The sequence below is a fragment of the Vulpes vulpes genome, chromosome 2 (assembly GCF_048418805.1).
Source record: "Vulpes vulpes isolate BD-2025 chromosome 2, VulVul3, whole genome shotgun sequence".
Taxonomy (NCBI): domain Eukaryota; kingdom Metazoa; phylum Chordata; class Mammalia; order Carnivora; family Canidae; genus Vulpes; species Vulpes vulpes.
This window is the reverse complement of record NC_132781.1, coordinates 79,504,648-79,528,719: the sequence shown is the minus strand read 5'-3', so window position 1 is coordinate 79,528,719 and position 24,072 is coordinate 79,504,648. Positions and strand designations below refer to the sequence as shown.

Genomic DNA, 24,072 nt, shown 5'->3' with positions numbered 1-24,072 from the left:
TTCTCGTAGATGTCAGCCACATGTTTAATTTTAAATTTCCTAACAGTCGCATTAAAAAAAAAGTTAAACTAAAGGTAAAATTAATTTTAACGTATTTTATTTAGTATCCAAAAATGTTATTATTCCAACATATAATCAGTATTTTAAAAATTAATGAGCTGTTCTTTCTTCATATTAAATCTTCAAAATCTGGTGTGTATTTTATATTTCTGATCTGTCTCATTTTGCATTAACTGCATTTGAAGTGCTTGGTAGCCACATGTGTCCAGTGACTACCATATTAGCACACTTGCAGAGCTTAAAAAAAAGCAAAGGCGAATTACTAGCATCTGGTTTACATGTAGGGAGAAAAAGTTGACTAGAAACTTTGACTTTCAAATGAGATATTTGATGTCTTCTATTTTATATATTCTGATTTTAGCTTTGGCAAAATTGGAGCTTGATTACTCGAGTGATTAAAAAGTAGTAATAGTTTCTACTTGTGTTACCTGAGCCAGAATAAGAAAAAAAAAATAGTGTTGTTTTTTTTTTATGTGTCCACTTTGCACGCGCGTGTATGTGTGAGAGTGTGCACGCATGCACTTGAGTTTCACTCAGGAAAACAGTTGCTACTCTGTACTCTGCATTGAAGGATACAGTGGGGATGGGTGAGTCAGTGCTTTTGTGGTACTGGAAGACGAAGTGCTGATTCTTCGCATGAGAAGTTTGGTCTAAAGTGCTGGGGATGGCTCTTTTCCTTTTCACTTTAACTTGGAATAACAGATTTTGGTATTTACTGGATTGAAATTGGAGTGGAAATGGATTTATGGTTTTATTTAAACAATTTTGGAATTTGCCAACTTGCTAGCATTGTCCATTTGTTATTGATGAGAGTGCTTTCTTTGCACTTGGTTGTAGTAGTCTTATTGCACTTTTCACTGCTCTCCCGTGTGAGCCTCACGGCTGCCTGCTAAGGAAGACAGATCAGGCTTTATCCTGCACATTTTGCAAATGAGGAAACTGAAGCTTAGCAGGGATACAGGATACGTTAAACTAAGTGGCAGGATTGGGAAGAAAACCCCAAACTTCTGATTGCTAAGTCATGTTCTTCCTCTAACAGTTACCGTCTGATGGCAAACGAGTGTTAGGTAAAAGTCAAGTCACCCTTGATACACCTTCCTGACAGCATGCTCTAGAATTTTAGAGTTAAGTCCTCTGAAGTCTCTTTAAAATTGTGTTTTTTGGTGTTGGGAACATGCTAACTTTGATTGTTTTCCTCGCTGCCTTCCGAACACAGCACAGGATGGCTGCTCCTTTTGAAGGGTCCCTGGAGATGATGAACGTGTGGCCATATCAAGATTTTATTTCAGGGCTTCAGAGGAAGCACCATTAATATTTTTCAGGCACATTTTCATTTGTCTTAGGAGGGAGGGGATAATACCCATTTTTATGGGTATTCTACATTCTTTTTCACATTTGTCTTTACAAAAGAATGTTACACAGTGCCAGGCCTTTTCCCCTGTGTTTTGAGGGTCACGCTGCCTGGGAGGTATGCAGTTTCCTGGAGGAGTTCTGTGTATTTTTTGGGGGAGGGGGCAGTCAGAAGGGGATTGCAGGGACCCTGCCGGATCTTTGTTGGGAACTCCGCTTAACACTTGGTGTGACACATTTGGTGGCAGATGGGTTCCTGTAGGAGACTGCCACTTGGTCCTCGCCCTTCAGGGTGGAATGACAAGCCCGACCCCCTCTAGGGACATTGAGGAGCTTGCTTTGTTTTCTTGGTCTGAAGCTCTGAGATTGCTTTCCTCATCAGTGAGGAAGAGATCATTAGAATAACCTTTAAGGTTCTGTGTAGTTCGGAATAGTCCAATGTCAAGTTTTAAGAACGTCCGCTCCCCCTCCCTCTGACCTCCCTAGATTCATCATTTGTTCAGCAAGTATTTAAGAGGCCGGGAGGTGCCAACCACACTGTTCTACATCCTGGGGAAATAAAATCCACAAATTAGTCCATTCAGGGCAGGGACTTGGAAGCAAAGTCCAATCAAAAGACTCAAAAGTCTTTTGACTTCTTGAATTAAGTAGTGTATGTGTGTGTGTGTGTGTGCGCGCGCAAGGTGTGCATGCTCAGTAAATAAGAATGCTTAGAAGTGATCACTGACGTGCTGTAAAGATGGGAAGTTGTCCATCTTCTGGGTTACCGATTTTGTCTTCTGTTTGGGATTTTTGTTCTTGTTTGCTCTCTTTCTGGTTTTATTAAACCTGTCCAGTGAAGTGTTTTGAACTCAAACTGGAATTAAAGTGTGCATGAGAGTGTCTGTATATACGATACCTATTTGATTAAAATGCGAAGTTTGAAGAAATGGCTCCTGTACAGTGGGCGTGTGTGCTAGAAACGGAAGGGCCACGGGTTTTCGAACCAGAGGTTTGAATCTGCTCCACCACTTCCTGCGGGTCTGGCCGCAGCTCCAAAACCAGGAAGGGCCGGTGATGTGCTGGGGCTCACACCTGGGCTCTGAGAACTCCCCCTCTTTGACCCGGGCCGGGGAGCGGGGTGCACGGCAGGCACAGCAGCTGTCAGCAGCTGGTGGGGAGCAGTCGTCCCCAGGCTCCGTAGATCATTCTCAGTCCGGAGAAGGCCCAGCTCGTTTCAGTTGACTACTTGTTTTACTCATCGCCTTGGTTGCTTCTGATGAATTAAGCTTATAGAGATGTGTATGCAGAACAGAACAAAAGCGTGTTAGAGATGTGACTGACTTTGCATAGAACTGACGATGGGCTGGAAAAAGACCTTTGGCTAAGTGAAGGGGTGAAGAAGGCCTCTCCGTGGGTCATGAGAACTGCTTTCCGTTTTATAACCTATGAGGCTTGTTGTCCTGATTCCTGGTGCTTCTGAATCTGTTGCCAGAGCACAACTCACATAAGAAATGGCCCCACGGTATGTGCACATTTTGTTTTGGGAAAGGACAGTCCCTGAGTGGTGTGGCACGGTCTGCCCCTCTAAGGCTACCACGGGTTTCCTTACGTGTGGTGCATGGAAAAGCAGGGGAACGGGCTGAAGACGGGGCTGCTTTTCCCAAGCCAGTTTCTTCCCAGGCCGGGTTAGGAGGGACTCCGTCTGCACCTGATCTCGTTGAGCGACCACTAGGTGGCAGTGTGTGGTCCGGGCCTGGGTGACTCAGCGGCCTGTTCCCTGGTGGGGTCAGGCCAGAGGCTTCTGTGGGGTCGGGCCCCTTTCAAAGCAGTTGAAACTCTTTAATGATGATATTAGCTCCAGCCTGTGTAGCTAACTGTCTTTAGTACATACGTGAAGTGAAAAATTCACTTTGGGCATTTTATCTTTGCACTCCGGACAGGATCTCTGAGTGTCTTTCAAACGTAAGGACATCTGTGACCAGGGTGGTGGCTGGACTCCCGGGCTTGCTACTGAACTTCACATGTGGCCTTGCGGTTCTGCCCAAAGAGTCACAGCTACCTCGTTTTCTTAGCTGGGTAGCAGTAACACTTGTCTAGGTGAGGAGTCCCTGCCCTTGAATCTGTTGAGACAAACATCCGTTCTTCCTCTCGTTGGGCAGGAGTACACTAAACCACCTGCCAAAACCTGGCCAATTTCCTGTGGTTTTGGTCCTTAACCTTCCTTTCCAGTGAAGAGCAGAGACCTTGGCCTTAAATGTTTTGGTGTCTGTTTTCTTTGACCCTCCCCCATATTATTAATAAAATATTATTAGTTATTTATACTATTTAAAAAATCATTCAGGGATCCCTGGGTGGCGCAACGGTTTGGCGCCTGCCTTTGGCCCAGGGCGCAATCCCGGAGACCCGGAATCGAATCCCACATAGGGCTCCTGGTGCATGGAGCCTGCTTCTCCCTCTGCCTGTGTCTCTGCCTCTCTCTCTCTCTCTCTCTCTCTCTCTCTTTCTCTGACTATCATAAATAAATAAAAATTTTTAAAAAAATTAAAAAATAAAATAAAAAATCATACAGAAGAATGTCCAATGCAGAGTAAGTCCTGCTCCCCTCCTGCCTCCTCCACTCCTGTTTCTGTGTGTCCTTTTAGCCTCCATCACCCCTCACTTGGAGTCTGGTACTAGATCTCTAACAAGGCTGTCAGCATCTTTTTTTTCTTCCCAGCCTTTCTCCACAGAGATCCAGAGTGAGCTTTTCGAGATGCAAGCTTAGCGGTTGTGGTCTCTCCCAGGAGGTGGCTTCCACTGTTTCTAGGATTTAACTTAAAAAAACAAAACAAAACAGTATGGACCACAAACCTCTTTAAGGCCTGGCCCCACCTCCCTTTCAGCCTTATCTTAGAGCTACTTCCCCTCTTCATCTACCCTGTCTAGTCACTGTGGTTTCCTTTCTGTCTTTGGCATGCCTCCTTCTGCCACTGGGCCTTTGCACATGCTGTTCCCGTTATCAGGAAAACCTCCCTGCTAAAAATACCTAGCTTCTGCTTTTAGTTGTCAACTAATATTTCAATTCCTCAAAGAAGCCTTTTCTAAAATAGTTGAATTGTTATCTTTTTTAGTTTACAAACATCAGGAAGAAATAAAGGATCTTCTAAATTATTGTAGATTCATAGAAATGAAACATTTATTCTAGTTTTGGGGTTTTAGATATTTTATTATCTCAGTAGATTATGGGGACTGTTTTGTAGTTAACTGCAAAAAACAAAAAAGCCTTCACAAATTTATTACTAAAAAATAGATCAGTGTGCTCTCCTATGAACCGTATTTTAGTTTATAAACTAAAATATTTACATTGATGATACTTATAATATGTATTATTTATGCTTAGTAGCAGTAGGTAAATGCTCTACAGAGGAATACAAGGAAGCACATCCAGCTTTGAAAAACATTAATATCTCTGGTGGAAATGGTGACTCTTAGTTCTCATTTTTAAGGGCTAGATACTAGGAACAGAAAATCAGTTTGTAGAAATAGCCAATTAGTCTACTTCCTTAGGAAAAATAAACAGTTGTGTCACTTACCTATAAAAATAGGGCTTTATCACTACCAAAGCTCCCTGGAGAAATGGCTGATTTCAAGTCTAGGGTAGAGAAAGTACAAGGTGAGCTAGAATATGTTATGCCAGAAGCAAGGACATGCTCTCAGAGACTGACAGGGACACGTCAGAAGGACACTGGCACCAGCTTGAAGGGGTGACTGCCCAAATGAGGACAGTTTGTGCATCAAAAAGAATAAAGGCAGCTAAAGATTAATAACACTGAATGTCAAGAAGCAAAAAGCCTTAAGTCCAGAAAAGAAGAAAGATGGTGAGTAGAACTTTTCTTTACAGAAGAACTCCAGGCAGTAGGGTAATAGCAAGATAGAGTCAGAAGAGTCACCGTTTGTGTCTTCAAATGTAGAGTCGATGCAGGCAGGTACCACTAATGGATGCTGAAACCACCAGATGAAAGGTTGTTGAGGAACAGGATTCACAGTCTCTAGGTAGCATCCCATAGATTACATACTATTTCAGAAGAAGGAAAGTGCCTGTGAGTGGAGAATTGGGGGGGGGGGTGTTACTCTTAATTGAAAGAATCCATTTAGTGTCACTTGTAATGGGACAGACTGACATCATGAGCCTCCTCGTGGGATACAGTGAACTTATCTGACAAAGTGGGATCCTACAAAACAACTTTTTTCAAAGATGACATGGTCAAGAAAGATGGAAGAAAGGGCGGGATATCCTTCTAGGGCCTAAGGAGATAGACAGTTAAAAGCAGTGCATGAACCTTGATGGGATCCCACATCAAGAAAAAGCATCTATAAAGAAAATTGAGGGAACAATTGGGAACCTTGTATATTAGCTAAGAAAGTTCACATTGATAACACATTACGAGGGATGATGGTGTTTAAATGTTCGGGAGTGAAGTGCCATAGCGCTGGCATGTTACTTTCAAATGGTACAGGAAATGCACGTATGTGAGAGAGCACAAATATGACAGGAGTTGTTTTGAGCCGAGGGGATGGGTGTACAGGTGCTTATTTACTATTCTTTCCTATTTTTCTGTACATTTGAAATTTTTTCAAAATCAAAAATGTAGGAAAAAATAGATCATCACAAACGCATTCCGGCTCTAGGGTTTTTATTCTGTCTTTTGGTAATATGTTTTATCTTACTGCCCCAAATAAGAAAAATAAAAAAACAAAAAAACCCAAAACCTCAGGTTGTAATTTGCCTTTATTCTGTTTTTCTAGATGTGATACAACAGAAAAACTCAGAAATACTTTGGATTACTTAAGATCATTATTAAATGATTCTACAAACTTTAAACTTATTTACAGATACGCGTTTGACTTTGCACGGGTGAGTTCTCTGGAGCCTATCCAGATGTTTCCCTCTCCTCCCTCCCCTTCCCCTCCCCCCCCTTTTTTTATTGCCTTTTGAGGTTTGTTTTTACATGATGCAAGCAAAGAAGTTAAGTAAGTTACTCCCAGGGTGCTAGTTAGAATCTCCTTCTACATGTACGCTTTCTAAACTAAGTGATTCTGAGCAAAAAAATGTAGGATGTTAGCGAAAAGCCGTGGTGGCCGACCTTCATAGCTCTTGCGATTGGCTCAGAAGTCGTGAATAAATGGGCTAAATGTCTTTTAGATAGGCTTGGTAAAGCTTTTCATTCTCGTGGAACAACAAACCTTCACCCATTGAGTTACTGCAATAAACTACTCAGATCCAATCCAGTTTCACTTTGGGTGCTGTGTTGTGTTTGGAAATCGTTTGAATTTCAAAACCCAAGCTAATTTCAGTGAACGTTACTCAAACATAGTTTCCAGTCATCGTTTTGAAAAGTTGAGCATCTTGTTCGTCACCTAGTGAGGCCCGCCCGAGTGTGTGTGGTGCAATGTAGTTCCACTGGAGTGAAATGAAGCCTTGTTTTTTCAGCCCGGTCACCACTGGTAGCGAGTTCGAGGCACCAGTTGACTTGTATTCATTTGCACACAGTCCACGGCCCACGCAGTTCTACGTTAGTCAGGAAGGGGGGGGTGTTTTCTGTTAGGTTAGCGTGTTTGGTTGATTCAGGTGAGTAGGCTTCCTTGATTGATCGTGTTTTTAGAGAGTTCAGTGGCAGAGACCTTTTTTTTTTTCCTTCTTACCACCACGCTGATCTTTTTCACTTTCTATGTGCTTTGGCTCTGCTGGTTCAGCACTGAAGGTTGACTTGATGGTGAATTCTGGTGCACCTGTGATAACAGTACTCATTCTCTGGTGTCCTCATTTGCGAAGTTTTGCATTTTCAGAACCTTCAAATCACGACACGTGAAAGTTTATGGATGTCAGAGATGCTATGGTGACGTTCAAATACGATGTTCTGCTAAACGGTGCTTGTAGAAGTGTAGATAGGAGTTATTTGCCAGATGCTTTTAGAGTAGATACGCGGTTTCTAGGCTTAAATGTTTTATTACAGGGGACTGCTTTCCTCCAAAGTCAGCTGTTTCTGACTGTGCGGGTGAGGTTTGTTGAGCAGCATTCCATCTCCTCACCAAGATAAGCCCTGTTTTCTAGCTTTCCTGTTTGGGGCCAGAGCTGGCCACGTACCCGCTGCTTCACCCCAGGTTCCGTTTGCTCCTCCGGCCTTTCCCCGCCGACCCCGGGTCGGCCAGTGGGGCCTGCCTCTGAAGGGCTCCTGGGCTTGCCTCTTTCTCGGTGCTTCCACCACAGCCTGGCTGACCGAGGCCCCTGTTACTCCCTGCCTCCGCTGCCTCAGTCACCTGATCTCCACATTCCGTCCCTTCTCGTCCAGCGTCCCGTCAGCAGGGTGTCCCTCGTCTGCCTTCAGCCCCAGGGTCGCTGGGCCACCTTCCAGCTCACCAAGGCCTTCAGCCCCGGTGCCTCCGTGCTTCCCCGCGTGTGGGGTGCAGCTGCCCGCCCCCCACTGTCTGAGGGACAGGCCGGGGTGGTTTCAGTTACTTCACAGTGGAGGAGAGTGGTCCTCAGAGAAGTAGCGACGTTCTCCCGGGTCTGCTGTTCATCAGGGGGAGATCCAGGACCCAGACCCAAGTTCTGGCCCCAAGTCTAGGCCGCGGGCGGCCCCCGGTTTCCTTTCTCGCAGGACGCCTGTGTCGTGTGAAGTCCGGGCGGCCTTCACTGCCCGCCTTCTTGGCCCTTCTGCTCTCTGCCTGCCGTCCTGCCGGACCGCTACCCGGAGCCGCCAGCGCTCCACAGCTCTCTCCCGCGTCCACCCTGCCCACAGGTCCCCCCGCCACCCTGCCTTCCTGGCCCGGAGGGGGTCGTGCGCCTTCCCTGCGGAGCCCTGCCACCCGCCCTGGCGGGGCTGTGGTTTGGGTGCAGACCCTCGTTTTTTTCTCTGACAGACCAAGGGACTGTGTGTTTTCTTTCTTTGCAGCCCCAGTAACGGCCAGCAGAGTTCTTTGCTTTTAGTGAGCGTTCCCAGTGAATTAATGAGCCCTTGTATGTAGGATGAATAACTGCCACCCACATTCAGTCACTGCCAGATAGGCTCGGCCGGGCGACCTGTGCTCTCAGATGGATTCGTTATCGAATCCCTTGGTTTGGTTTGTTTAGCTGGATCTCACAAGTTTTGAGATATTGTACATATTTGCATTTGCATTCAGTTCAAAATATTCTCCCATCTTCCCCTGTGATTTTCTCCTTTTACCCACTGGTTATTTAGAAGTGTGTTGTGGTGTTATTTCCCGAGTATTTAGGACTTTCTGAATAATCCTATTACTGATACCCAGTTTAATTCCGCTGTGGTAGGAGAACATACCCTGTGTAATTAGAGTTGACTTAAACGTATGGAGACTTGGTCCGTGCTCCAGAATACGATCTGCCGTGATGAATGTTTTCTGCGTAAAACACATAAAAGGAATGGGTATCCTGCTGCTGTTCGGCGAGGCGTTCCATGGCTGTCCATTAGGTCACGTTGGTTGATGGTGCTGTCGGGTCTTCTGTATCCTTCCCAGGGCCTGCCTGCCAGGTTCCGTCCATTACTGAGAGAGGAATGTGGAGGTCTCCAGCAACATCTATCCCTCCTGTCATTTCTGTCATGGGGTTTGAAGTGCAGACACTAGGATTAGATACACTTCATATTGTTACGTCCTCTTAAAGAATTGACTCTTTAGCATTGTGAAACGTCTCTTTGCCTTAGTATTCCGTGCTCTGAAATTTACCTTGATACCAGTGGAGCCATTCCTGCTTTCTTTCGATTAAAGCCTACATGATACATCTTTTTCCATCCCTTTAACATCAACCCATTCGTGTCTTTTTCTTTTTTCCATGTCTTTATTTTTAAAGTGGGTTTCTATAGGTAGGATATAGCTTCATATGAGTAGCATATAGACAGTCCGACAGTATTTGTCTTGAGATGCTTAAACCATGTACATTTAATGTAGTTACTGGTATGGTTAAATTTACACCTCCCCCTTAGTATTTTTTTTCCCCCTATATGTCTCATCTGTTTCATTCCTTTTCCCCTTTTATCATGACTTCCTTGGATTGGGGTATTTTTTTTTTTAAATGATTCCATTTTAGCCATTCCATTCCACTATTGCCCTAATAGCTGCCTCTGTGTTTCATTTTCCTTGTGGTTGCTCTCGGCTTTACACATACATCTTTAACTGTTCACAGTCTACCAATAATGTGACACCACTTTATGGATAATGCAAGAACCTTTACAGCAGTAGACTCTGATTTTGCCCTTCCATACTTTACTGCTGCTGCCGTTGTACATTTTTCTTAAACACACACTATGAGTGGGGCACCTGGGTGGCTCAGCTGGTGAAGCATCTGCCTTCAGCTGAGGTCATGATTGTAGGGTCCTGGGATGGAGCCCAGTGTCAGGCTCCCTGCTCAGTGGGGGGGTCTGCTTTCCCTCTCCCTCTGCCTCTCCCCCCGCTTGTGCTCTTTCTCTCCCTCTTTCAGAATCTCTCTAATAAATAAAACCTTAAAAAGGAAAATCTCACAGTATATTGTCTCAGTCTCTCCAGACTGCTGTAACAAGGTACCAGAGACTAAATAGCTTATAAGTTACAGAAACCTGTTTCTCGGAGTTCTGGAGGCTGGGAAGTCCAGCATCAAGGTCATTGCCCGAAAGCCTGGCCCTCGGATGGCTGTCTTTGTTGTAACTTCAGGTGGCAGAGGGAGGAGGGAGCTCCCCCGGGGGTCTCCTTTTATAAGGGCACCCCTCTCCAGCCTCAGGACCTAACCACTTCCCAAAGGCCGCACCTCCTATTAGCCGTCACCGTGGGGGTTAGGATTTCAACATATGAATTTAGGGGGAGCCACAAACGTCAGACCATACCATAAACCGTTCCCGTTTTTGCTTTACATAGGCAAAAATATCTTTTGTATGCCACTTTTGTACTTTTTATTTCTTTTGCATGGATCCACCTTTCTTCCTGGTGTTGTTTGCCTTCTGCCTAAAAAATTCCCTTTAACATTTCTCCTAGTGAAGATTTTCTGGTGATGAGTTCTCTTAAGCTTTTAATTCGCCTTCCATTTAGAAGGCGCTTCTCTGGGTTAAAGAGTATAGATTGACTATTAACATTCTTTCAGTACTTTAATCTCTCTCCCTTGTCTTCTGTCTTGTGTAGTTTCTGACGATAAGTCTGATGTTGTTCATTTTTCCTTTGAACACGGTGTCTTGTTTTCTAACAGCTTCTATTCTTTTTCGCTGCTTTTTGGCACGTTGATTATGATACGCCTTGGCATAATTTTCCTTGTGTGTATCCTGGTTAGGGTTCGTTCAGTTTTTTGAATCTGTGGACTTATACTTGGTACGAAGTTAGGAAGTTTGTCAGCTGTTGTTTCTTCCATATTGTTTTTGTTCTCCCTTTCCATCTTTCTGGGACTGCAGTTACACCTATGTTGGATGCTTGCTATTGTCCCACAAGCCAGTGATGCCATGTTTAGGGTTTTGGCGTTTCCACCCCCCTACCCTTTGTTATATTTCTTACTACATCTGCTAATTTTAATCTTTTCTTCTACAGTGTCTAATTCTGCTGGTAATCCTAGCCTGTATGTTTTTTCTTTTTAGGTGCTGTATTTTTCAGCTGTAGATGTTCTATTTGAGGTTTTTTAATACCCATTTCTCTCTTCATTATGTGATAGTATCTTCCTCTATCTTCTTGAACATCTAGAACATGGTTATAACAGATGTTTTAACAGCTTTGTCCTCTGGTACCATAACACCTGTCACTTTGGGGTCTCTTTCCTTTTTTTTTAAATTTCTAATCTTGATTATGGGTCATATTTGACAAGTTCTTTTCATTCCTAGTAGTTTCTGGGTTTTTTTATTTGTTTTTTGATTGGATGCTGAGTATTGTGAATTTTATGTTGTTGGCTCCTGGGCCTTGTTATGTTCCTTTAAGTAAGAATCAATTTAAAAATTTTCCTGGTGTATAGTTACAGTTACTTGGAACCAGATTGATCCTTTGAAAGGACTGGTCTGGAGCAGCCTGCAGTCTGGGTCTCTCCACTGCAGCCGGTGGAACACAAGGTCTTCCCCAGCCCTGTGGGAGGTCTGGGAATTTCTGCTTACTCCTTTGCAGTGAGTGGCTACTTCCCTGAACTCAGGCTCCTCTCGCACTTAACACAGATAAGTCCTTGGCCCACAGCGAGGGAGATACTTTCTATATCTCCAGATCTCTCCCTGTGTAGCTCCCACCTTGCTGATATTTTGTCCCACAAATTATAGTCACCTTTGCCTCCTTGATCTCCAGACTCTGTCCTTTCCAACTCAGCAAGACTGCTGGGCTCAGTTTGGGTTCTCCCTCCTGTGCTCTGGCCTGGAAACCACCTCTGAACAGTGAGCTGGGATCACTGTGGGGCTTCCAGATGCACGCTGTCCGCTGTGTGACAGCCGTTCTTTCAGATCATTGGTCCAGTTTTCTGATTGTTCGAAGTGAAAGGGGAAATCTGATTTCTCGAACTCCATTTGGTTGGAAGCAGAATTCCATCTCCTCTTTTCTCCCTGTAGTATTTATTTTTTTCCCTACTAACAAAGGACTCCTAGAGGTAATAACATATAATTAATGCAGCAGACCTTTTATAACCAAACTTTTAATGGAAATTAAGCTTTCTTAATAGTTTAAATATCCTAAATATTCCCTGTCGTAAGTAACAATAGCATAAGTTAAATATTTTCAATTATGCTTTAATATAGGAGGGGAAAAAAAACTATGATACAGTACCAGAAAACGGTAAGATGACCTCTTTGACATCTCTCCACCCAGATGATAGTCCAGTGGGTGTGTTTTTTTTTTTTTAATCCTTCACTTTCAGATTTGTAGCCAATTTAAAATACTGGTAGGCTGTAAAGTTATATTATTTTTCTTCTAATTTTATTTTGACTAGAACTTATTTATAGTCTTACGGATACCATAGAATTGTGAAACTTGAGAGCTGAAAGAAACCATAGAGGCCACTTGGTCCAGTGTTGCCATTTTGCAGACGATGAGACGGGAGAGCCCGAGAGGAGGGGACAGTGGCAGGACAGCACGGGGCCCTCACAGAGCCACACTGCCTTCCCTGACTTGAAGCTGCCCCCGTCCCATGATGTCTTGGGGGAGGAAGAGAGTGGGGTACACATTCAGGGGCGGAAATGGCCAGTTCTTTCATACAAGTGGGATTTATGCAGAGAGATTCCCCCCACAACGTAAATATTATTATATAAACAAGTATCATTTATGAACTCATTTAAAATAAAATGGTCATTTTTTTTCTTGATTCCTTTTTTTTTTTTTTAAAGGACCTAGGGAGCATCAAAGTGGAGAAATGGAATGAGGTAAAAGATTAGTGATTGCTGTTGATCTGGGAATAGTTAAATCTGTTAGACTGGTTTTTCTCCGTGCTCAGTGCCGAGGCAGGTAGCGAGCTGAGGTCACGGAGCGAGTAGACACTGGGCGTTGGGTGGGGGACAGGTGTCGGGCTGTGGGGGGCGCCGAGAGCAGCGGCGTCTCAGCCCAGGGAAGCGCAGGCCGTTGGGCCTGGGTACCGAGGAGAGACAGGGCGCGGACTGGGTGCGGAGCCGGGCGTGGGGGGTCTTCCTAGAGTGGGTGGGGGCCCTCAAGTTCAGCTTTAGGAGGATGTGCCGGAAGGTTCCGTGGAGGCCCAAGAGCCTGAGGAAGCCTCTGTGTCACCTTCCTCTGAGTGGAAGGGCCGCTGAGTCATCCCACACGACCAGAAACGACGATGAGGGTTACCCGTAGGATTTGCTCAGGAAAAATTTCCAGGCCTTCCTCAGCAACCAAGCTGGCAGAGTGTGCCCTGACTGACCTCAGCCCGTGCCCGTCGTCGGGGCCACTTCCTCTTCTCCCGCGGCCGAGTCTCCCTTCTCAAGCACACGGCTGTCTAGTTTCCCCCCACGGCCTCCCTTCCCAACACGCACCAACCCTCCCTTTTTTCTCCCCTTTTTTCTCCTGTTTTCATGGTGGATTAGGAAGAAAACAGAAGGTGGTCCTGGGTGAGGACAAAAGTAGGAAGAATGTGGTGTCCTCCAACCCTGGGGTCATGACCCCGAACATCTTGTCAGTGTTGTCTTCGGGGTGACTCCTAGAGTATGGGGATGGGATTGGCGGGCAGCCTCCACCCCCACCCCCTCTCGGGAGAGCACCGTGGTACTTGCCGGCTCAAGTCCGCTCGCTCCCTGGGCCTCAGTTTCCTTATTTATAAAGTGGGGTTATCCGTAATGCCTGACCTAACAGGGTTATTGTATGAAATGAGTCTAAGTATAAGGTACCTTTAAGAGATTTTGGTGCAGATTGAGCTCTCCAGAAAAGTTGCCCATAGATTTAGGATAGTGGTTGAGTTATTCTGTGCTGACATTATGTAGGTTGTCTGCAAACCTCAGTTTTCAAATAATGACTTGTTTTCCAAGAGTCGTGCTTACAGTAATAGAATCTTTGCCAAATAAGATGACAAGGAAAGACTGCCTGTGGGCAGATTTTTTTTCTTTTGTTTTAAAAGAAGTATCAATAGTCTCACTTAATTTAAGTAATTGCCTTGCAAACATTGTTATCTGTAACTGAATGCTGGGTAAGTTCTAAGAGCAGAATTATTTAGTTCTATTTTTCCCAATGAGAGGGCAGTCTTGGGTTTTTTACTTTTTACTTGTTTTTAATGAGGTTTTTTTTTTTTTTCTTTAAAAAAAAAAAAGGACTCCCACTCCAAAAACTGATTTTACTGTGTTTTCAGTTTTAGAAACTGAACGGGATTAGGATTCATAAGTTCTTTAGCACTATTTTTACCTTACATTTGTTTCCGTAGGGAGCTGTGTTAAGGAGGACCGCGTTTTCTCTTTATCTTTTATAATCCCTGTGGTGTCAAGTGAGAATTGCAGAACGTGTATCATAGGTCTTCAGTTTAGGCCTTTTGATTTCATGTACCAACTTCGGACTGGTTTTTGCCGTTTATGTTTGTGAATTGTGGTCACATATATTGTTTCTTGAGTTGATCTAGTCTCTCTTGAAAATGTTTGGGATTTTTTTTTTGGAATTTTATTTTCTTTATAATCTTAATAATTCAAGGTTCCCTTTTCACATACAAAGTCTTAAGCTATTAACACTTTATGAAAACTAGAAATCATCTGGAGCCAGTTGGGCATCTCTGATACAGCATATCTGGATACCTAGATGTTGGAAGATTAATTTTCTAATACCATATTTATGTATTTAAGTTGCTTTGTTTCTGTTCTTGTTACTTAAGTCATTTGAGCGATTTAAGAAAAAAATGCTTCATTTTGACATTTTATAAGAAGGCTTATACTGGAACAGTCTTACGTGAACAAAGGCACTTTACATACCTATACATACATATATGAGATATAGTAAATACACGTATATCTATATATGTATATATTAGAAGCTTTAAATCAGACCTTAATAAAAATGTCATCCCTTTCTGTGTTAGCTGTTGTTAGACTTTAGATTGAGGAATCCGTTTATTCCAGGTACAATAGGTAACGTCCTCAGATCTTCAGAGTACATTCCTCTGGTTTTATGGCTGTACCATCACTGAGAGGCCTGATTCATCTGTAGCTGCTCTTTTAAAATCTCTGTTTAAGGAAGACAGCAAGGCAGTCTAGTTGTGTATTGTGGGGAGTTAGTACATCTTTGGTGTCAGTTCCTATTATTTGAAAAATAAAATTGTTTTTTAAGTTGTTATCCTAGAAAATGAAAGTTCATGAAATACATACCCCCCCACATCTTGGTTCAGGAGTAGTCAGGAAGGGAAGTTTCATTTCTTCTTCTTTAACCTTGATGGGCATTCGGGGGACGCTGATCGACTCTTGACCGTCTGTCTCAAGGTCCTTCCTGCGTAGATTTTGACCTTGAGATGCAGAAGTCTGTCCCTTGCTCCTTGGTGCTCCAGGAGCGGAGGATCATAGGGTCGGTGTTGACAGTGTACTGTTTAATTTCTTTCAAGGAGCTTCTGTATGTCTTCACCATACTCCTTGAATTCATTTAGGTGATTTTTTTTTTCTTCTTCACTGCCCATGATGTTGACGGCTACTGCCTAGCATCCTAGAAGATTCATTTCCTTTTTGATTGGGATCCCTTTTGCAGAGACTGCCATTAGGAGCATTGTCCGAGAACTCCCTGGGCGTGTCTCCAGTTTTCCTGTTTAGGAGATGTTGGCCATGGGATCGCTCAACTGTGCTGTTCGCAGGAGTTTTGAGTGTCTCCAGTCATGGTCATTTGCACTTAGTCGTGTCCACCCACCGGCAATGTTGGTTATCAGCGAGATGCCACCGTTCAGACCATGAGTGCATCCATAATATCTTTCTCTTATTTGCTAGGCAGAAGATGGTGTTAGTGATTGCGAGCCGCCGGCTGGCACCCTTGCAAAGCAGGAGTAAGTGAGTGCTGTTCAGCTTCCGGTCCTGTGAGTCTGATGCCTTTCCTCCATGTTTTGGCGTCACTGCCAAACACATGCATTGAAATCCTTCATGATCATCAGTTTGTCAGATGATTATATTGTTGCAAAGAGTCTGTCCAGGTCCTTTGTATCTTTTCTTTTCTTTTTTTTCTTTTTTTGTCACCTTAGTGTATGTCCATTGTGATGGGGACAGAGGCATTGATGTTGGAAGAAGGCACAAACGTTATCAAGGCAAGACTAGCGATTTCAAGTGTAGTGAACGACTACAAACCCCTCAGAGGGGCAGCTTTGGCCGAGCGCTGGTGGCGTCGGCCCTGTGCTACTGGAGCTATTGTGCAACAAATGAATTTTGGGCCCGGTCCTGTGGTGCCGCGTGTGTTTTCAATACTCGTTATTTTATTATTATTATTTTTTAAATTTTCTTGTGGATTGCTTTATAGTGTGGTGTGCTGTTGCTGTGTGCCACACCTATGTTACCGGGTAAGAGGAGGTTGCAGGGTGCATCACAGGAGGATGAGCCCCTGCAATGTAACAAACCGGTGAGGTGGTTGGCAAAAGGTGGGCAATCTCGGGAGCACCTTTTCTACTGTCCTCCTCTCCATGGGAGAGTCCTACAAGCCCTGAGCAAGACCATAGATGTGGCCAGGAGACAGGCAGAGAAAGCGGTGGAAGGGAGGTCCCACCTGTTTGCACGGAACCGTGGAATCGGGCCCCTGCCATCAGCAGACTCAGTTGTGTGGCCTGTAACAGATAAGGGGTGACATGGAGCCCTCTGCCCTGGTCTGTCCGTGAACGGTCGTTAACGCTTTATACGACTGGGACCAGAAGGACGGACCTACTGCATAGGTTCCCGAATCTGCATCTACCTTGCTTGCTGTTGTCGAGTGAGGCCCTCACATTTGCTGTATTGTTTAAGTCCTTCATTTTTAAATCCAGTGTCATGGCCAGAAATTCGGTGTGTGCTAAAGAGCACTCCAGGGTCGGAGTCCTTGAGGTAACAGTCAATTTTATCGGAAGGTCATTTATGTGTGGCTGCACACGTGGCCGATGGTGGTGGTCACAGCATCATGCCTCAGTTTGGCGAACATTTAGATTCCACCCCGAGTGGGCTAGCCAGGCACTCTCTCTTTTGTAGAGAAGTACTGTTGCACATTTCCACTGTAGTTAAAGTACCACCAGGAGGCTAGCGTTGGATATGTGAGGTCACCGCTTATGGTCCCAGGTGCTGTCCCTTTACCTTGAAGCGGCCTGCATGTAGTTCTGGAATGGGAACTTGTACGAAAGGTGAGAAGGAGAAAGTAGGATCTTGAATTGCAAGTAGAAGTGAATAGAACTTAATCTGCCCATATTCAGGCTTATGTACTATTGCCTTTCTGGTTTCCTTATAAGATGTTGTCTTTCACTTGGCTACTGGGTAGGGGTATTCCGCTAAGAGATTCCACAACTAGTAAATCCAAGGTAAGGAGGATTGCAGTAGGTCAGACCGTGTTCCCCCCAGTGGTGTGTGGAAGAGTTCATCCTCTCAGAGTCTCCAGAGCCCCAGCATTTACTAGGAGTTGAATTTAATTCCAACGTTTTTAGGTTCAAGAAAAACACTTAGTGAAATAAAATTATTGGAAAAACATGATTTTTCTTAAGGAAACCTGATTTCTAGGCATGGAAATCGAAACCTTTAACATTCCATTTAGTTAAGATGTGGGCTTTGGGGTCAATGATTATGATATGGACAATTATCATAAATGTCACAGCAAGTGATTGAGTTGGAGATTTTTCTTTATCCCATGAAATAATCATAGCTACTGTTACTACATAACTAATTGGTTTTGCATCAGGGCGATCACTCAGTTGACGTGCATCTCTCCCATGGTAAATTGATAACAGCACCCAACCGATTAAGCCCTTCCATTGCATTTGCCCGCCTCCCCTCCCCCACCTCAGGCTTGGTTCAGGGTTTTTATGGTGTATGATAAATGAGCTGTTTACTAATTTTGTGTCGAAGTGAAATAGAAATTTGGATGATTGGAAATTATTATTTGGGGGCACCTGGCTCATCCTTGTTTTTGTTTGTTAAACAGGAAAAGGACCAGCGCAGCCTAGACATAAACACTGCCAAGTGCATGTTGGGACTGTTATTAGGAAAAATCTGGCCCCTTTTTCCAGTTTTTCACCAATTCTTAGAGGTACCAAATCGTTATTTTATGGAATGTATGTTTGCTTGCTTAGAACTACCAAGTATACTTTTATTTAACCATTTCACGTAACTTTCTGTGTGTTGTCCCCTTCTGCCTGTAGGAATGATGGTGACGTAATCGCTGTCCGTGAGCAGTCACCGGTTTTCTCTGGGTGTGTCTGGGGCGGGGGGTGTATGTGCCACATGGCTTCCCAGTGCAGGCGCATCCGAGACAGCCACAGCTCTGTCCTTTCCTCTCTGTCACCCCACTTTAACAGCTTTCCCTCCGTTAGGATTTCCTGCTCTGTACAACCATGAACTTCCACTTTCGTTAAAAGAACAGCCATCTGCCTTCTTACTAAAAGAAGCTTGTCATGTGTTGTTATCCACTCTTGTCCCTGAGAACGTGGGGACCTAGGTCAACCTAAGTGTGAGGCAAACTGGCAATATCTCCCTCAGTTTCAGTTTTCCTTCACGTTCGCAATAGAAGAAAATCCAGCACTTCACTGTTGTTGCTTGCTCTAACTATTAATGATCCAAAGTTTTGAGCTGCTGGTTTATCAGGAGCTGGTTTTGATGCCAGGTTATACTGTAGGACCTGGAAGTGTCTGAGATGGGAGTTTGAGCTGCTTGGCTTGTCTCGTATCTTGGCATCTTTCTTGCCCTCCAGACCCAAACCCCTTACAAAGCACCCTCTGCCCAGAAGGATGAAGGTTCTGGGTCTTTGAGAAAAGCTTGGACCCTACCCTGACTCCGGCCTCCCTCTTGCCACCCTCTTTCTTACAATTCACTTGACACACTGGTCCAGAAGAACTTCCAGCTGACCGGATTCTTTGAGGACTGTCACTAAAAACTGCTTTTAGCGTCACTAACCAGGACTCCTCAAGACAAGTCTGGAAACTAGTTTTACTGTACGAGGTGTTTACACGCCAATCCATGTCTACAGATGATCCGTTCTGATTTCTCTGGTTATCCCATGAAACGTCAGCTTTCTTTGGAAAACGAGTAGAAATAGGTCCTTGTTCTCAGGGGATAGCAGAAATCTGAGCCCGAGCGAGAGGAGTTTTTTTTGGCTGAGAGACCTTGCTGCGAGCAAGTCCGACTTTGCACAATTGCAGGAGCATCTTCGGCTGTCTCTGACTGGTGTTTGCTTTGAGTTGCTTAGAGTCAAACTTGTAGTCCGGGCTTTGTTCTCTCTTTTACGTTAGTTTGCTTTTTTTCTTTTCAAAGGACACCGCAGTCCTTTGGGTTGAGCTTCTCTTGCGTCTGCGTCCCCAAACCAGGGGCTCAGGTCTCTTAGCTTTTTTACCTACTCGTGCTATTCCCCGGTGTTGCTGAGTTTTCATGGGTAGGATATAAAAACTGTTGAATCTGGGTTTTATTTTTCAGTCTTTATACAGGAATCGTGTACTTTAAAAAAAATAATGCCTCTGGCATATTTCTTGTCTAAGAGGAATAGGAAAACTACTTCATGAGTCTTCTAATTTATTACTTTGAAGATGAGATTCAGGTTCTGAGTGATTAGAACAGTAACTTTCTTCCAACGGCCAGAGCACCTAGTGCTGAGACCGCCAGGAGCCCTTGGTGAGTTCCCAAAGGGTGACTCGCTGCTGGGTGTGCTTGACGCGGACAGCTTGACAGGGAGCGTGCTGATCAGGGCAGGGGTTATTAGTGGGAGCTACTCTTTATTTAGCACCTGCTTTCTGCCAAACACTGAATGAAGTACTTTACATAAATTACCTCTTTTAATTCTTGCAAGATCTCTATGAAGTAGGCTAATTATCTCTCTCTCTGTGTCTCCTTTTAATAAAAGGGCTTTGGCAGTCTAGAAATTTCACTTCTAGGGATAAAAATCATGTTTCTTTGATGTGCTTGTCATTTTGTGTTGAGCCCTCATGGTATTTTTCTAATGGAAATTGTCATCTTAAGTTCTACTCTTGCTCTCTCTCATCCTTCTCCCAGATTGGTGCTTAGCATACCTCAAATGGAAAGAGTTAACCTTCATGAACTTTATTAAGTTGATTCATACAGCAGTTGAAACCGTGCCATTTGTTAATTTTAAGTGTCAGTAATTCATATTACTTTTCCCTCCCATCAGCAATCAAAATATAAAGTTATTAACAAAGACCAGTGGTGCAATGTGCTAGAGTTTAGCAGGACAATTAACCTTGACCTCAGCAACTACGACGAAGATGGAGCGTGTAAGTACCGGCGCTGGGCGCTCTCGCACACGCACCCCCCCCCCCCACACCCCACCCCCATCACTGTACATTCGCACACCCTCCTCACTGGGAAGAGCCTTATAGCCGTGTTGTTTTCTCTCTCTCTCTCTCTCTCTTTAGGGCCAGTTTTGTTGGACGAGTTTGTGGAGTGGTATAAAGACAAACAGATGTCCTAGGACTTTATGCATAGCAGCGAGAGAGTCACTGTTACCACAGATATGTCAACCATTAGCCATAAATTGCTGTTTGTATCAAAGCGCATGCTGCTTTTCTTGCACTGTCTCCCTTTTGCAGGGACGTTTTGGTGTTTGCTATTGAATGGGCCAGCTCTGCTTGCTGTGTAGCATTGTTCTCTTGGAAGGCTGCTTTGCAGTTTGTATTTACACTACAGATTGGTGAATTTGCCAACGTCCTCACTGTGATGATGTGTATATTGCTGTTTAAATTTTGTATATGTGTATAAAAAGAAAAAAGCTTCACCTAGAGATTATTTCTGCAAAACTGTATTGTAAAAATAATTTTTGTGGCATATTTCTAGTCCCTTTTTTCAAATGAACCGATTATACTTTATTTGGTCTCAAATGTAGCATTTCAGAACACAAGAGAGAACAGCTGTTACCATAAGCAAATGTTGCCAGAATTAACCTCATTGTTAAAGAGGCCAACTTTTGGAAGGAGGTGGGAATCAGAACTTTTCCAGAGGCATATGCCAAATATAATTTGGTTTCCTTAAATATGAGCGTTTTTTTAAATGATGAAAGTTACAATTATTTGAGCATATAGACGTGTCCCACATGCCACAAATGATTTTCACCACGCAAGGTGTAGGTTTCTATTCTCTGATGTTAAAGCCGTAGTAGTTTGAATATAGGTACAAATGAACAAATTAAAATTGCACCTTTTTTTAAATGAGTTTGAAACTCTCGTAAACTTCCTTTACGGTCTTTTTCCTTTTGCATTCTCCTAGTCAGTGTTGGGTCTGCCGATGCTTCCCGTGCCATTCAAGTAACATTGATTTTGCCTCCTCCGCGGAAACCTCATGGTTTGCTGGCAGTTTGTAACCGCAGAGCACTTTCAGTTGTGGTTTGGATTTTTAGTTAAGCTTTCATGGTGTCTAATTTTCTAATTTTTCGGAAAAAAAGAACTATACTGTAAGTGAGAGGTGTTTTCTTTTGTTTTCTTTCTTTCATGCTAGGCTTTTCCTGGCAGGATGTCCATTGCAGGCAGTGGACACGAAACCACCAGCATTGAGCTAACTTTATTACACAATAGGACCTTTCCTGGAGGGGCCACTCGTCATTCATTACCCGAGTAATTTGTACAGAAAGGTGATAGCCATTATTTATGTGGATGAGGAAACAAGAGTAAACAGGACGGTATTTTTAGGTTTGTATTTTGTGTCTTTTTTTTTTTTTTTTTTCCTTGCCTTACCCTTCTTGAGGAAATGTCTAGATAACATGTTTTCCCCTCAACTATCTGGTGCTATTGAATGACTAATTCAGTCCCTAAAGTTTTGTGAAAACATAAAAGTCTAATTATTTAAACCAAGTAAAAAGCTATGGTGCATTTGAACAAGTGAATGCTTTAGGTGTGAGCAAGACCCATGATGGAATGATGATTGGAAGAGGTTCGGTTTACTGCAAAATCTGGCCAAAAAAAATCTTTCGGATTAAATGTGAACCTTTAAATGGCATTAAATGAGTAAAGCACACAGACAATGCTACTCCTGACCACTATTTCACAGTTTCTTTGCAAACAGTGTTCAGATTTTCATATTATTTTTTTCCCCTAACTGAACCACCAAAGACAGAAAATTTTGTATGTATATATGGTGTGTGTGCATATACAAGATCATGATAATGGTAGAAGGAAATCACTTCCTTTTTCTACCAAATAGAAAGGTGTGGTTTGCTGTGAAATAAACCAGAAGTGTGGAAAACTCTGTAGTGATTAAGCAGACTTAATCATTCCTTGCTTAGGAACTGTAGACTCGCCTCTACATTACAACTTCATACCAGTTTGCACAAATTAATATCTGAAGAGAATAGAAGATGTTGATGGCAAAGCACAGCTCTTGGGACCGATGTGTTGCAAGGGGTTCCATTCCCACAGGTGCCTGGTATTCCAGTGGCGATGGGCCAGAGGCAGGTTTGAATTTGTGAAAGACGTGATTCATTTTCAGAAGTATCCGGTAAAGTTAAAAAAGAAGAAAAAAATCACACTTTAAAGGCAACAGTTCTTAGATTCGGTCAACTATAGTTTTTGCTTAAAGAAATCATAGATGAAATTATTTTAAAAGTTCGGGTTAGGAACTGGAGAATGTTTTTAAAACACTAAGCACAGTTAATCCTAACATAAAAGGGTTATTACGGGGAGCTGTTACATTTCATCCACAGCGAACATTTTGATAATAGGGGGAAAAACTATGCGTGAATTAGAATATGAAAGTAAGTATTCCAAGGTGTCGATAATCTTGCATATCTAGAAGACTCCAAATAATTTTTAAGCTGCCTTGAAAAATAAACCTCTGTGACTGTGGAGAGCTTGCCCTTGGTTCTTGATTTTATGCAGCTATTTTTAGGGAGAGGAAAAGGGGCCAAACGCATAGTAATAAGATACTTTTCTCTTAAAAATGTCCCTAAGTTACATAAAATTGAGCAGTCATCAGACACTTAGTTACTGGCTAATGTTAAAGAAATTAGGGTGCCTTCTTCTGGTTTTTGTTTCTTACCTGTCTACACCCCTTCTCTCCTGCCACTGTGTCTTGAACTACCCATTGCAATACTCTGTCGTCATGGAATACAGCCTTTCGGTGTTTACTGGTAGGTCAGAAAGTCCGCGATTTGATTTGCCGTAAACACCCACGGTAACGTAGCGCGCAGCTTTCCCGAAGCATGAACTCTGAATTAAGTTCGTACAGATCTGACTTGACAAACCTGTAGCTTCTCATTTCACGACACACGTCTGCTGCCTCTCCGGCTCCATTTTAACAGTGCTTTTGAAGTTTATCCAGAAAGCTTTCCAAGTTAGTTTGTGCCCTTGGTTTTTATTCTTAAAACTGCTAAAATACCTCTGTAAGCCTTATCTTTTATTCTTTCATATGTTGTATAATAAATGTATAGAATCCATTGACCAACTAAATGTTGGGTGTCTGTAAATGAGACCAAAACGTGGGTTGCTTTTTATCATAAAAAAACCTTTCCCTTGGGGGTTACTGTTAAACGGACAGCAGCCAACCTGTAACTGTGAACGCTTCGTGTCGTCGGTATCTGCATTACGTCCATAAACCTGTGACTCCAGCTTAACTAAAACACTGTTATGCCACCTAACTTGAGTACAGCAAACTGGTTTTAGGTTTTAATGGAATTGATGTAAAATGATATCCCATAAATAAAAAGTATTTGTGTTTGGTTTCAGAACTGATTGGTGACTTCTTTCTTCTCAGGATTGTGCTTCAAAAAACCAGTTAAGATAGTTTTAAAGTATTTTATCTTTTATTTCTTGGCTCCCTCCCCCCCCAACCCCCCCACACCCCGCTCTTTATATTGAAGAATTTCAAAGCTACAGAAAAAAAATGCAAGAGTATATCAAGCACCCATCTGTGTACCTCTCTCACCTAGACTTTCTGCCTGTTACCATTTTGCCACTCTGAGCGTGCGTGTGTGTGTATATGCAGGTACACTTCTCCCTGCAGATAGATACTTTTTTTTTTTCCCGAACTGAGAGTAAATCACATTATGATGCTTCTTACCTAGTGTGTCGAAACAAGGACATCTTTGTAACAACAGTACAATGATCACACTCCAGAAATTTAACACTGATAACAGTTGTATTACCTGATACACAGTCTAGATTAAGACTGA

The 24,072-nt window shown here is 43.3% G+C and overlaps 1 protein-coding gene across 17 annotated transcripts in view; it reads left to right on the top strand.

Annotated features, from left to right (window-relative positions):
* Positions 1-23,628, top strand: part of DCUN1D4 (defective in cullin neddylation 1 domain containing 4) — a 71,307-nt gene extending 47,679 nt beyond the window's left edge. For 15 of the 17 annotated variants that reach the window (XM_072749013.1, XM_072749017.1, XM_072749018.1 and 12 more), the window contains 4 exons: positions 6,178-6,286; positions 17,893-17,997; positions 20,086-20,188; positions 20,330-23,628. In XM_072749013.1, coding sequence (XP_072605114.1) covers positions 6,178-6,286; positions 17,893-17,997; positions 20,086-20,188; positions 20,330-20,385 — 373 coding nt within the window. In that variant the 3' untranslated portion in view covers positions 20,386-23,628. The remainder of the gene's footprint in view (positions 1-6,177; positions 6,287-17,892; positions 17,998-20,085; positions 20,189-20,329) is intronic. The other 2 variants (XM_072749016.1, XM_072749015.1) reach the window with 1 other exon arrangement.
* The last annotated feature ends 444 nt before the right edge of the window (positions 23,629-24,072 follow it).